At 35.4% G+C, this 12,379-nt stretch overlaps 1 protein-coding gene across 1 annotated transcript; it reads right to left on the bottom strand.

Moving 5' to 3' along the window:
- Positions 1 to 273: 273 nt before the first annotated feature.
- LOC127966779 (mesoderm induction early response protein 3-like) lies at positions 274 to 11,533 on the bottom strand. Its single transcript, XM_052568023.1, has 13 exons — positions 11,473 to 11,533; positions 9,791 to 9,815; positions 9,208 to 9,353; positions 8,865 to 8,999; positions 7,671 to 7,791; positions 7,496 to 7,569; positions 7,248 to 7,317; positions 6,953 to 7,095; positions 5,324 to 5,405; positions 5,159 to 5,253; positions 4,751 to 4,878; positions 3,945 to 4,084; positions 274 to 2,961 (listed from the first exon to the last, which is right to left on the bottom strand). The coding sequence occupies exons 1-13, from the start codon at positions 11,479 to 11,481 to the stop codon at positions 2,540 to 2,542; spliced, it is 1,590 nt and encodes a 529-aa protein (XP_052423983.1). The 5' UTR covers positions 11,482 to 11,533; the 3' UTR covers positions 274 to 2,539.
- Positions 11,534 to 12,379: the final 846 nt, after the last annotated feature.

Genomic DNA, 12,379 nt, shown 5'->3' with positions numbered 1-12,379 from the left:
AAATATGTGGGTGCATTTTAATGAGTGAAGACAACAACGGATGGACTTTTCAACTGGAGGTAGCGTTATAATGGATTCATATTTTAGCCAGAAGCAATGTTAAACATCTTAATAACTGATTTGTTTCTTACAAACATGAAGCTTTTGTCTTCTCCAGATGTTAACTGATGGACTGGAGTTACGTGGATCATTGTGATGTTTCTATCAGCTGTCTGGACTCTCATTCTGACGGCACCCATTCACTGCAGAGCATCCATTGATGAGACACTGATGGAAAGACACATTTCTATTCCTTTATTGTTTTTACCTAGAGTGTCTCAGCTCAAAGTGAAATACTTAGTAAGTTCTGATGTCTTCTTGTAAAATAAAATCTGCATTGAAAACTAAAGTTTTCCTGATGTGTTTACTTATCTGTTCCTCTTTCCATAAAATTAGCATTTGATATCAGACATTTGTAAAAGCATTAGAGGAAGCTAAATCAAATTACAACAAAAAACAATAAGGACAATCTTGTGATGCATTATTATGGCAAATAAAGATCCAGAGGCATCAAATGTAATCGAGTATATGGATAAACTCATTTAACACGTTTATAATATCTCCAGAACTTTATTTCTGGAACGGTTTACCAGTTAAGTACAACATAAAATACAAAATAAAACAAACGAAACAAGAACGGTGTCTATGTACAAACATTAAGAATGATAATTTCCTTTTCCAATATTAATCGCCATTTGATTGTCTATTTAACACAATTTTAATTACATCAAAATTTACCTAGTAACTCTCCCCCTCCAAAAAGCATGAAAAGAGAATGAAAGCCAACTGAATATGAAAAAGCATAAAACATTATAAGTTAAGGGAAGGTTTTTCAATGTACATTTTTTCCCTGGAAGCAGACAACCATCACAACATAACAATTTCAATTTTAAGCCATTAACTTTTTTTTTTATATATATATACAAACTTTGGACAAATTACTTCACCAACACAATTTCCTAAAGCTCTTTTCAATTCAGGAATGAATTGCACAACCTAAAGGACTGAATTGGAGAATATTGTATTTAAATCGATCAATACACATCCTTCAAGTATGTCAAGACAGAAAAATAAAATCTAAAATAAGAAGGATTCTGGCTGCAGGTACGAGGAAAAACATGATTTTACAGAGCCGTCCAACAGATCGCCCCCCAAAGCGTTTTCCAGGTGGATTCAATGAGGGCAACACTACAAACCGGGCTTCTGTCTTAACCAAGAGACATTCGAGTTCAGTAAATCCCTATGTGAAAATACTGTACATTCAGCTATCTCCGCTACTTCCTGTGAAGCTCTTCGTCCTGCTAACACACTACACTCACTTGCAGCTGAGTGAATAAATAAATAAATAAACTCTTCTTAAGTAAATCTCTTATGAGGAAAAGCGTTGAACGGACAGTAAAGGAAGTCGAGAAGGCATTCTTGTGGCATACGCAGACTCAAAAGCAAATCTTCATGTTCAAGTCTGTTTGCCGAGGAAGAAAAAAAACAGGAAGGTATGTTCAGGTATCTACATATTTACAAATTATTGCCATACGAGAGAGTGTAAAGTAAAACTCTGGAAAGCTGAAAAAAATACGAGCAAACGAGGTCCGAAATGATCCGTTTCATCTGTAAGTGACTCTCGATGCATAGATGAACGTCATGTCAGTGATTGCAGCAAACGAACACCGTGCCAGAAAAATCATTTACTACGTTGCATAATCAGTCACTGAAGGGAACAGAGGGGTAAAACTGCGGGCCGCTTCTGCTCCCATGGCCAGAAATCCCTGCAAAATGGTTTTTCAATAAATAGTGATCTCCAAATATCGAAACACACACTAAAAATAACAACAGACAAACCATTTCGGAAAACAAAAACAAGCATGATGCAGTCCAGTGGTCTATATTTGCAATAAATACGCCAAACACAGACTGCTAAATAAATATGCGTAGAAGTAGAAAAAAAAAACATTTTAAAAATCACACGCGTCATAATACCTCTTGTATTTAGAGCCTATATATATATATATAAATTAGCATGAACCACTTTCAATTGTTCGCAGGTTTGTTTTTGCAGTTTGTCAACTTCTTCCGGGTTCTTGTGCTCAAAATGGTGCGTTACGAAACGTAGAAGTGGTCGTAAATGCGGTTCAGACGAAGGCTGAGCCGAGGCGCCTGTAAACACTGATGGGAACCACAGAGGAGAGGCTGAGCTGACAGCCAATCGACATGGCCCTCGGCTCAAAGTATGCAAGTTTTCCACAGTATCCGGACACGTTTATGACACTTCCGAAGAATTCAAGACTGGAAAATAAATGGCTGTATTAGCTCTTGAGAAATCAAGATTTAGGTCTGTACAATTAGACATCACTGATGTCATAGTAAACGAAGAAAAGATTCTGTACATATATACACCCACACATATATAATCAGAAACCAAAATAAAGCAAATATTTGAAGGAATATGCGCCTATGTACATGTTGGATTGCAGCTAGTCCCGTGAGCGTCGTCACACTCGTGTTACTCCGACTGCAGCGGTGTGTGCTGATGTAGTGTGTGTGCTCCCATGAAGCTGCCCGCCTCGCCGAAGTCACTGACTGATACCGCCATTTTGGCACTTGTGATGTGGTGCGTGCGGCCCTCGAAATCCACAGCCAGGCTCCTGCTGTCGTTTATGAAGGGCTCCGACAGGCCCATCTTCATCCGCTTGGCCGGGGGCCGCTCGCAGTCCTCGCCGCACACACTGATCTGCCCGAGCTCCGAGTGGTAGAAGCCCGTCTCCATCAGGTTGAGGCAGTCTCCGTCTCCGTCGCTGGAGTAGTTGAGCGGCTCTTCGTGGCTCAGGGGACCGCGGTGAAGCCCGTCCAGCGAGGAGAAGCTGTAGGAGTCTAGACAGCTGACGTCTGCGGGGTTACACACCGACGCCACTGTGCTTGTCAACGCTGGAGGAAGAGGTAAAGGTTAAACTCGTCTGCAATCAATTTTTGTGCAAAAATACAGGAAAAAATATATATATCATTGCAATTTATAATAGCAGTTTACTATGTGGATATGTTGTCAAAAGTAATTTATTTCTGTGCGTTTTCAGCATCATTACTCCAGTCCTCAGTGTCACATGATCCATGATTAAATCATCCTAATATGCTGCTCAAGAAACATTTCAATGAAAGAAACAATGTTGAAAACAATATTTTTGTTGAAATTTTGATACATTTTCTTTGTCAGGGTTCTATAATAAAGTTAAAAAGAACAGCATTTATTTGAAACACAAATGTATTTGCCGGTACTTTTGATCATTTTAATGTATCCTTGCTAAATACAAATAAATGTTAAAAAAAAAAAAAAAACTGACCCCCAAATCTTTTACAAAACTTGTTTAAAAGAAATGACACCGTTGTAGTAAATTTTGATTTTATATCCATCTATCTAAGCTTTTTATAATATTTAAAACTAATTATAAAGTTATTTATTTTGATTAAATATTTTTTTTAAAGTATACATAACAAATTTAATATAGAAATCAATTAATGTGAGCGGATTCCCTTTATTTTCAATATTTAGTCAGATACCATTAAGTCCTTTGTATATTTGGTTCCCATATTTAGTTAAGATTATTTCTCCCCAATATTTATTCAATAATAAAATGGTATAGATGTTGGAAAGACTAGCTCAGCCAATGCCTGATAAACTAGTCTCTTACTTACTTTTTGTATTTTATTTATTGAACACTGGCATCTTATATTTTGCTGTTAATTTGTAGTTAAATATGTATAAAATCAATAAGCCACTACAAGCAGTGCATTACAGTCACTTTTCTACATTATCACACGAAGCATTACTGTAACACACGGCTTATTGCCTTATACATTAATAGTCTGTTACCAAAGCATTAACACAGTAATGAAGTAAACCTTCAGTAACGTACCGGAGAGGTCACTGGCTGTGATGGAGTTTAGCAGGTTGAGCTGTTGTTCGGTTGCAGACTCGATCCTGCCGCTGGAGCACACAGACGCAGATCCATCCACCAAACCCTCGGCCTCATCCACCAACCGGTCCATCAGATCCCTGCACAGGAATCAGCCTTCAGTTGACTCTCTAACACTCTGGATCAAGTTAGCACTTAGGGTTGGGAATCAAAATCAATTCCAATTCCAGAATCGAATACTTAAAGTCAGGAATCCACAGTGTTGCAAACTGCTTTCAACTGAAAGTAGCTAAAAGTCACCAGATGACATCATAATGGCAAATCCACTGATCTATATAAAGATGAATATAGATGAATATCAGCAGGCAAGATGAGAACTTGGATAAGGTTTGTCCAAAGAAGTTGCTATATTTATCCATACACAAAGGGTCGCTAAAACTAGCTAAAAAATTGTTAAATTGGCATTGGATTAAAAATTCTGCCTATCAATTCCTGTGTGCGCCGAAACAGGGCTGTTAAAAATGTAGCCATTTGTCTTTGAGTCATTCATTTAAGAGATTCGTTCAAAAACACTGATTCACCCAGTTTTTGTTCATGGGATTCAGCAGGAATCAAACATTTTGCAAAAAGAGAGACAGAATAAACACATTTGATATCTAAACTTTTGACTTCATCGGAATTGAAACTGGGAATCGATTAGAATCAGAATCGATAAGCATTGATCAAATTCAAACAATACCCAACCAACCCTTATTCACACTGAACATTTTAACATCCACTCGACTGAAGATCATTAGGAAACTCACGTGACGCCAGGATAACTGTTGAACTTCTTCTTCCCGAATCGGTTTTGCTGGACGAAAAATTCGAATCGCTCAGACTTCTTCCACATGTAGTAAAACGCAACACATTCTGCCACCGTTCGTGTGTTCACCTTGAAAGAAAAAAGTTGCATGCAACTTAATAATCAGGAATTATTGGAGCAATATGATCATATAAATCAAAGACTCTTTGAAAGATTTCAGTGACATTATAGCCTGACATTTTATAACACAATCAAATCCCAATGGAAAAAATAAAGACCCACCTTACATTATATCATAATTTATTTGTATGTATACAGTATGTTATGTATACAATACGAACTGACATCTGAATTATGCAAATACTGACTCAAATCAAATAAAAAATGCAGGAGAAAAGACGGCTCTTACTTTGTGTTTCTGGATGAGGTGGAAGTTCTTCTCGTACAACAGAAGAGCGTGTTCAAAATTCCTACACTCTTCTTCAGACCACGGGAGCATCTCGTCTAAACAAGATTTACATACGTTTATTTTTCAACAAGCCCACTGTAGCAAAACAACAATATTTCCACTTACCCTTCGAGGATTTGAGGTTGCTGCGATACCGTTCAAGAGCTTCCCGGATGTTATAGTTGCATTTTAAAAGCTCATATAAAGCCTGGAGAAAACAAACAGGTTAGTTAACCCCCAAAAAGCCTACTGAATATTTTTCCAAGGTCTCTACATGACCAGAACTTTGCTGTTAAACTTATTTCAAACTACATCTCCTACATGCCTTCTGTCATCTGATTAATAGTTTTTTAGCAAGTGAAAGGTCTTTTAGTGTAATTGTACTAACGTCCAGCTTCAGCTCGTGCTCAAAGTGTCTTTTTGCGGTCAAATATTTACTGATTCTTATCGTGTAAACATAAGAAGAATGTTTTTTTAACTTCCACTCTTCCTCAGTGGAGGAATGATCTTCTCAAGCCTCCAAAACATCTCACATCTCTTCAGGAGAATTTATTTCTTTATCTCTCAGTCAGCATTGGGCTGCATTGCATTATATGTTTTTAATCAACTATTCATTTTCTTACATGAGAAATTATTGGAGCTATAGAGTGATGACTGATATTTACATCACTTGATTTCATTGATTTACATTACAAGCATCAGAATTTCATCACTTTTTGTCCAGTAAAAAATAAGCATCCGCACTGAATTGCCTATTTTAGAGTTTGGGACTTTAAATAAAACTCATATTCTCACTATATCAGAGTCTTAAAAGTCTGATGCATTAAATGTGAAGTTCAAAAAACATAGGCCTTTTTTTTTTTTTTTGTGTACATTCTCAAACGGTTCATAAAAAAAACAAAAAACTGACCTTTATTTAATATGTAAGACTTTACAGGGTTAAGTGTCGATGAATAAATATGAAGAGTTCAGTCAAATTTAGTGGACACTCATAGGCCTGTCATAACTTTTTGTTGTGCAATATATTGCCCCAGAAATAACTGCGATAATCTATATTACTGTCATTTTAGAGACCATTTTATGTTACTGAATATAAAATCATAATGTAACAGCATAAAATGAAAAGGCCTACACACTTCCAAATGACAAAAAACTTTTAATTTTTGAGAATATTTAGATCATGGAAATCCAAATATTATATGCCTTTAAAACCTTAATTAGCAATAGTAAATAAACTTTTTTTATTTTATTTTTTTGCAAAAAAAAAGTGCAAAGTAACGAGTATTGTTTATTTTTTTAAACGGTCAGGAAAAAAAAAAAGGATTTTTCCATCTACAGATTTTCCCCAGACCTTCTTTTCTCTATAAATAAAGGAAGCACACTAATATTGAAAAAATAATCACTACTCAGCAGTCAGATATCTGCATGCACAAAGGCACAGATCCCTAAACAAGACCAAATCTGCAGATGAACACTTTTTTAGTAGAAGCATGTTTTTAATTTGAACACACTCCTGACGACTGCACCATGTTTTGTACGAGACGATGCAAAAGACACAGGCGCAAGTGGAATGTACGAAACATGGTGACATCAACTTTTAAGTAAATATAATGGGCGATATATGGCATCAATGTCATGTCATGTGCATATATTGCACGATAAGTCGATATATTGATTATTGCGACAGGCCTAGACACTCATTATCAGGTGCAACAAATGTGTGTTTTGTGTAAAACGACAGATCTGTGACTTCACCTGCTCGTTGTCTTTGACCAGAGAACATCTGGCATCTCCGTCCATCTTTCCATCCGCACTCAGAGCGTCCTGCAAGAAGCTTTTGACTTTCGGCTCGGGTAAGATATCCGGCTGCCAAAGCAGCTGATCTTCCTCTGCATACACTGAAAAGCACATTCAAGGAAAACCTGCATTTAAAATACTTTTCTACATCTCCAAAAAATGGCTTTTCTGAGTGTATAAAAACTGCAGATGGAGAATTTTTTTTTTCAATTAATTTAATTAAGTCACACCCTTCATTATTATATAGACTCACCATTTTCATGATCACTATAACATGTGAGAGGAGGAATTTCTGCCTGATATTCAGATCCCACCATGATCTCCTGTGAAAACACAAATTAATATAATTAACATTGTTTTGAACTCTGTACGACACGCACAAAGGATAAGAAACATCCCCTTTTAAACTCAAACATTGAATAAGACTGTCTAGTATGACTCTAGACTACAATAACAAAGCCTAGCCACCAGAAAAAGCATCTAATAAGTTATCTTCCTCACCTTACGAGAGTCTTCAGGACTCAAACCATCATCCTCACCCTCAGATTCTTTGTCTCCATCATAAACCACATTCGCTGGAAAACAATTAAAGCAGACTTGAGCACTACAGAAGAATCGGACACATAAAGGACAGACTGTAAGAGATAGCAAAGGTCTACAACGTCTATGTGCTTACAGCGAAGAGTCCTGGGGAAGAAATCATTGGTTTCGTGTGATGTCACAGACGGTGTGAGGTCATCGGCAGAGGATTGTGTTTCTTCATCGTCTCCAGAGAGCAGATCTTTAGCGATTTCCTCCTGTTACAAGAAAAAGATGACATGTAGTCAACGAACAGCAAAAATATACACAACTGCTCAAAGGTTCTTTATGCTCTTGAAAGAATATGCTGATTTGCTGCTCAAGAAACATTTCTGATTATTGTCAATGTTAAAAACAGTTGTGCTGCTTTAAAATTTTGTGGACATGGTAAGACCTCAATGGTAATGCAAGTACTTTTCTTTATTAAGCGAGGATGCATAAATAAGTCAAGTACACAGTACAAGTTACTACAGATTTTTATTTCAAATAAAAGCTGTTCTCTTTAACTTTCTATTCATCTGTGAATCCTGAAAAATAAAATGCATCGAAGTTTCCACAAAAATCTCGGGCAGCACAACTGTTTTCACCATTGATAATAATCAGAAATGTTTTTTGAACAGTAAATCATATTATTATGATTTCTGAAGATCATGTGACACTGAAGACTGGATAAATTATGCTGAATATACAGCTGTACATCACAGTTAAATTATATTCAAACAGAAAACATTTACCTTAAATTGTAATAACATTTTACAATACTGCTGTTTTACTCAATTTTTGATATTTGTAGCAATAGCCAAAAAAAAAACACCGTATGGGTCAAAATTATAGATTTTTCTTTTATGCCACAAATGATTAGGATATTAAGTAAAGATCATGTTCCATGAAGATAATTTGTAAATTTCCTACCATGATAAATATAAAAACTTAAGTTTTGATTAGTAATATGCATAGCTAAGTATTCATTTGAACAATTTTAAAGATGATTTTCTCAATATTTAGATTTTTTTTTGCACCTTCAGATTCCAGATTTTCAAATAGTTGCATCTCAGACAAATATTGTCAGATTCTAACAAACCACACATCAATGGAAAGATGATTTATTCTGCTTTCAGATCTCAATCTCGAAAAACGGACACTTTTGTGCTCCAAGGTCACAAATATATGCAGCCTTGGTGAGCAGAAGAAACTTGTTTCAAAAACACTTCATAAAGAAGAAAACAGTCATCCAAAATAATAAATAAATAAACTAACCAATAAATCTTAAGATCTCGTTACAGTGACTTACTTTATCTAACGTCATGTCGGGCAGCTCATCGGTCAGCTCTACAGATGAACTGTCCACGCTGGACCCTTCGACAGCGCTGTCTGCAGCTTCATATCTGTACAACGCTAGCAGCTCTTCCAGCGGCATGCTCCCCTCCTGTGACACAGACGTTAAACTCAGCGCTTTATCACTGCACACAATTCAGTAGACTACAGACGCACATGACATTAACACACTGATAATGCACACAGTTTTGGTTTTGGCAGCCTGGACATATTTGTGATTAGCCACAATATAAAAATAACCACAATCTGTAAATGAAATCAATGTGTGAAGGACAAAAAAATAAATAATCAAAGCAAACCTTCTCCAGATCATCGATCTCCGAGCTCCGGCTTGACTCGCCTTCCCTCATCTCCTCTTCCTCTAACGTACGCTCATCATCGAAATCGTGCACCAACATTTCTGCCGTCGGGTCAAAATCGTGATCTTCCGATGACAAAGAGCCAACTGAAAAGATCAAATTTACAAATAGTGTTTGTATAATGTATATTATGAATGTAGTATTCAATTATATTTATTCACATTAGATATAATAATTATGTATGTGAGCGTGGAGCACAAAAGCAGTGTGAAGTCTCTGGGGTATATTTGTAGCAATAGATAACAATACATTGTATGGGACAAAATGATAGATTTTTCTTTTATGCTAAAAATCATTAGGATATTCAGTAAAGATTTTTGCACCCTCAGATTCCAGATTTTCAAATAGTTGTATATCAACCAAATATTGTCCTCCTAATAAACCATAAATCAATGGAAAGATTATTTATTCAGATTTCAGATGATGTATAAATCTCAATTTAAAAAAAAATTACCTTTAAGACTGGTGTTGTGCTCCAGGGTCACATATAAACATTATGAAATAAATTCAGAGGAATATTTACCTGGGCTTGTACTTCCCAAGGAAGCCTGAAATTACAAAAGGAAATAATACATGAGATATTTAGGAAATTTAAAGTATAATTACAGCATAATTTCCACCAAATTTCCACAGGTTCTATAATTATTGTTATGGTTGCAGAACTATAGGATGCATTTAAAAATGTGGAACAAGTTTTCAAAGTCTTAGTCATTTTAAAATGTTTTTTTTTAAGCTAATATCTCGATTTAGACACCCATGCGATCTCATTTAAAGCGGTGTTCACACTGTTTGGTTAAGAAACAGTCACAAACTGTCTTTTCATTATCACAGAAATACTGGGGTAAAGTTTATACTTAAGATATAAACTTTAATGTCTTTGGAAGTGATCAAAACAGAGCAAATCCCCTTTTGAAAGTGACTGCGCTTCAAATAGCGTTTGTGTCAAAGGCATTGAAAAGGGACTTTAAAATGTATTTGTCAATGAATGAATCATTCATTCAAGAGAATCGTTCACAGTTTCATCCAGTAATGAAACGGCTGAAGAAGAGTCAATGAATCATTGATTCAAACAACTTTTTCAGAATTTTCATATAAAAAATTGGTGTATTAAATATATTATACATACACTAACTGTCAAAAGATTTTGAACCGTAAGATGTGTAATGTTTTTTGTTTTTTTAAGAAGTCTCTTCTGCTCAACAAGCCTGTATTTATTTCATCCAAAGTACAACAAAAACAGTAACATTTTGAAATATTTTTACAATTTAAAAATCACTGCTTTCAATTTAATGTAATTAATTCCTGTGATTTCAAATCTGAATTTTCAGCATCATTACTTTAAATCTTCAGTGTCACATGATCCTCCAGAAATGATTCTAATAGTCTGATTAATAGTTGTTGTTCAAAAACATTATTATTATTACAACTACTGTTAAAACAGTTGAGTATATTATTTGTTAACGAGAGTATGAATCGTTACGTATATTAATATTAACATCATTCACACTCATGACAATCCAATGATATACAAAATAATTCCGACTATAATTAATATATATATATATATATGCACAAAAAATATTCATTGAGATAAAAGAAGTGACTCACAATTTTATTAACATAATTTATATTTGGAAATATACACGGAATATACAACATAATCAGTTTGTGAAGGTGACTAACGAGTCAAAGAAATATTTAGTATTTATTCAGAGTCTTTTAAACAAAATACAGCCATAAGGAGTTATAAAATAATACATGTTTTATTTAAAAAAAAAATAAAAAAAATAGTTGTTTGAGGTCGTCACTTCACAGCATCAATCCGGTTACGTTACTGCAGCAAAGAAAAAAATTACTCTGAAACCACACAGAAGTACGTTATATAGTCGAAAAACGGGAATAGAAGATAATTAAAAATATGAAAAAATGGGCTTAATAAAATAAACTAGCGGTCTCGCGACACACTAACCGACGCGACGCGCGCGACGCTCGCTGAGGCTTGAGATCTGACGCCTAATATCGGACCGCTCGACGCTTAAACATCGTTATAACGGCCAAAACCGTTTGAATCTCTACAAAACCAGTCTTTATCCAAAGATAAGACATTATTACATATAATCACACATCGAAATCCCAAACTTATGAATTGTGCAAAGAGAAATTAACGAACAAAATATGACGGCTTCCCCCTATTTTCCAACTTACCTCCGCCATCTTGGTACCTTTCGGCTACTGAACTGGCTTTTCGACGGAGCCCGGATTGACGTCGCAAACCAATGGCGTGATCGTATTCCTGCTGGATCTTTCTGATTGGCTGACGCGCTTGCAATGCACGGCGAGCAGAGCACGGGATTGGCTGTTTGGAGCTAGCTGTATTCCAATGGGTTTAATTACCTGAGAACTCTTTGGGATGCATTAAAAATACATATGTTAAGTTTTATTTGAAAACATACTGGGTGAACTGACTGTATGTGATAACTTTTTGTTTTACGTATTAAGATTACGCAAACAGTCAGAATCATCTTCAGTAAGTGCAATGATTTTACTGGATTGAACGATCAATAGCCTATTATCTATTTAGAACAAAAATCATTAGGTAAATAAGATTGTTTTAAAGCAAATTTAAGCTGTCTTGCCATTTATAATTCTACATCACGCATATATCTGTTTAATAATAATCGCGCAGATGGTGGCGCCAGTTACTTGTTAAACAGTTTCCAAACTGATCATGTCCTGTGTTGAAGTGAAACTAGTGTGATGCATTTTTACTTTTTAAGAAAATGTTGCAAATGTAATATGAATTGTCTTGTTTCTGTTCAGAATTGTTGATGCACATTTATAAAAGTTATATAATAGGCCTCCCTTATATTCCACAATATGCAGTATACTGGATAACATTTACAATAAAAAAGACTTTCTTAACACAAGCATGTCTTTTAATGCCAATTTAAATGAGATCTCCAGCAGTTAAAAAAAAAAAAAAACTGAAACTGTAACGTCACTTTGGTGACACATCTGTGCAGGTGAAAGAAGATTGGACGACGCAGCAGATGAAAGCAGAACAAGAAAGTTGAGTTTTTCACTTGTCACTGAAGGCTTCAGTCTGACAGCA

The sequence above is a fragment of the Carassius gibelio genome, chromosome B10 (genome assembly GCF_023724105.1).
Source record: "Carassius gibelio isolate Cgi1373 ecotype wild population from Czech Republic chromosome B10, carGib1.2-hapl.c, whole genome shotgun sequence".
Classification (NCBI taxonomy): Eukaryota; Metazoa; Chordata; class Actinopteri; order Cypriniformes; family Cyprinidae; genus Carassius; species Carassius gibelio.
This window is presented reverse-complemented; position numbering and strand designations above follow the sequence as displayed.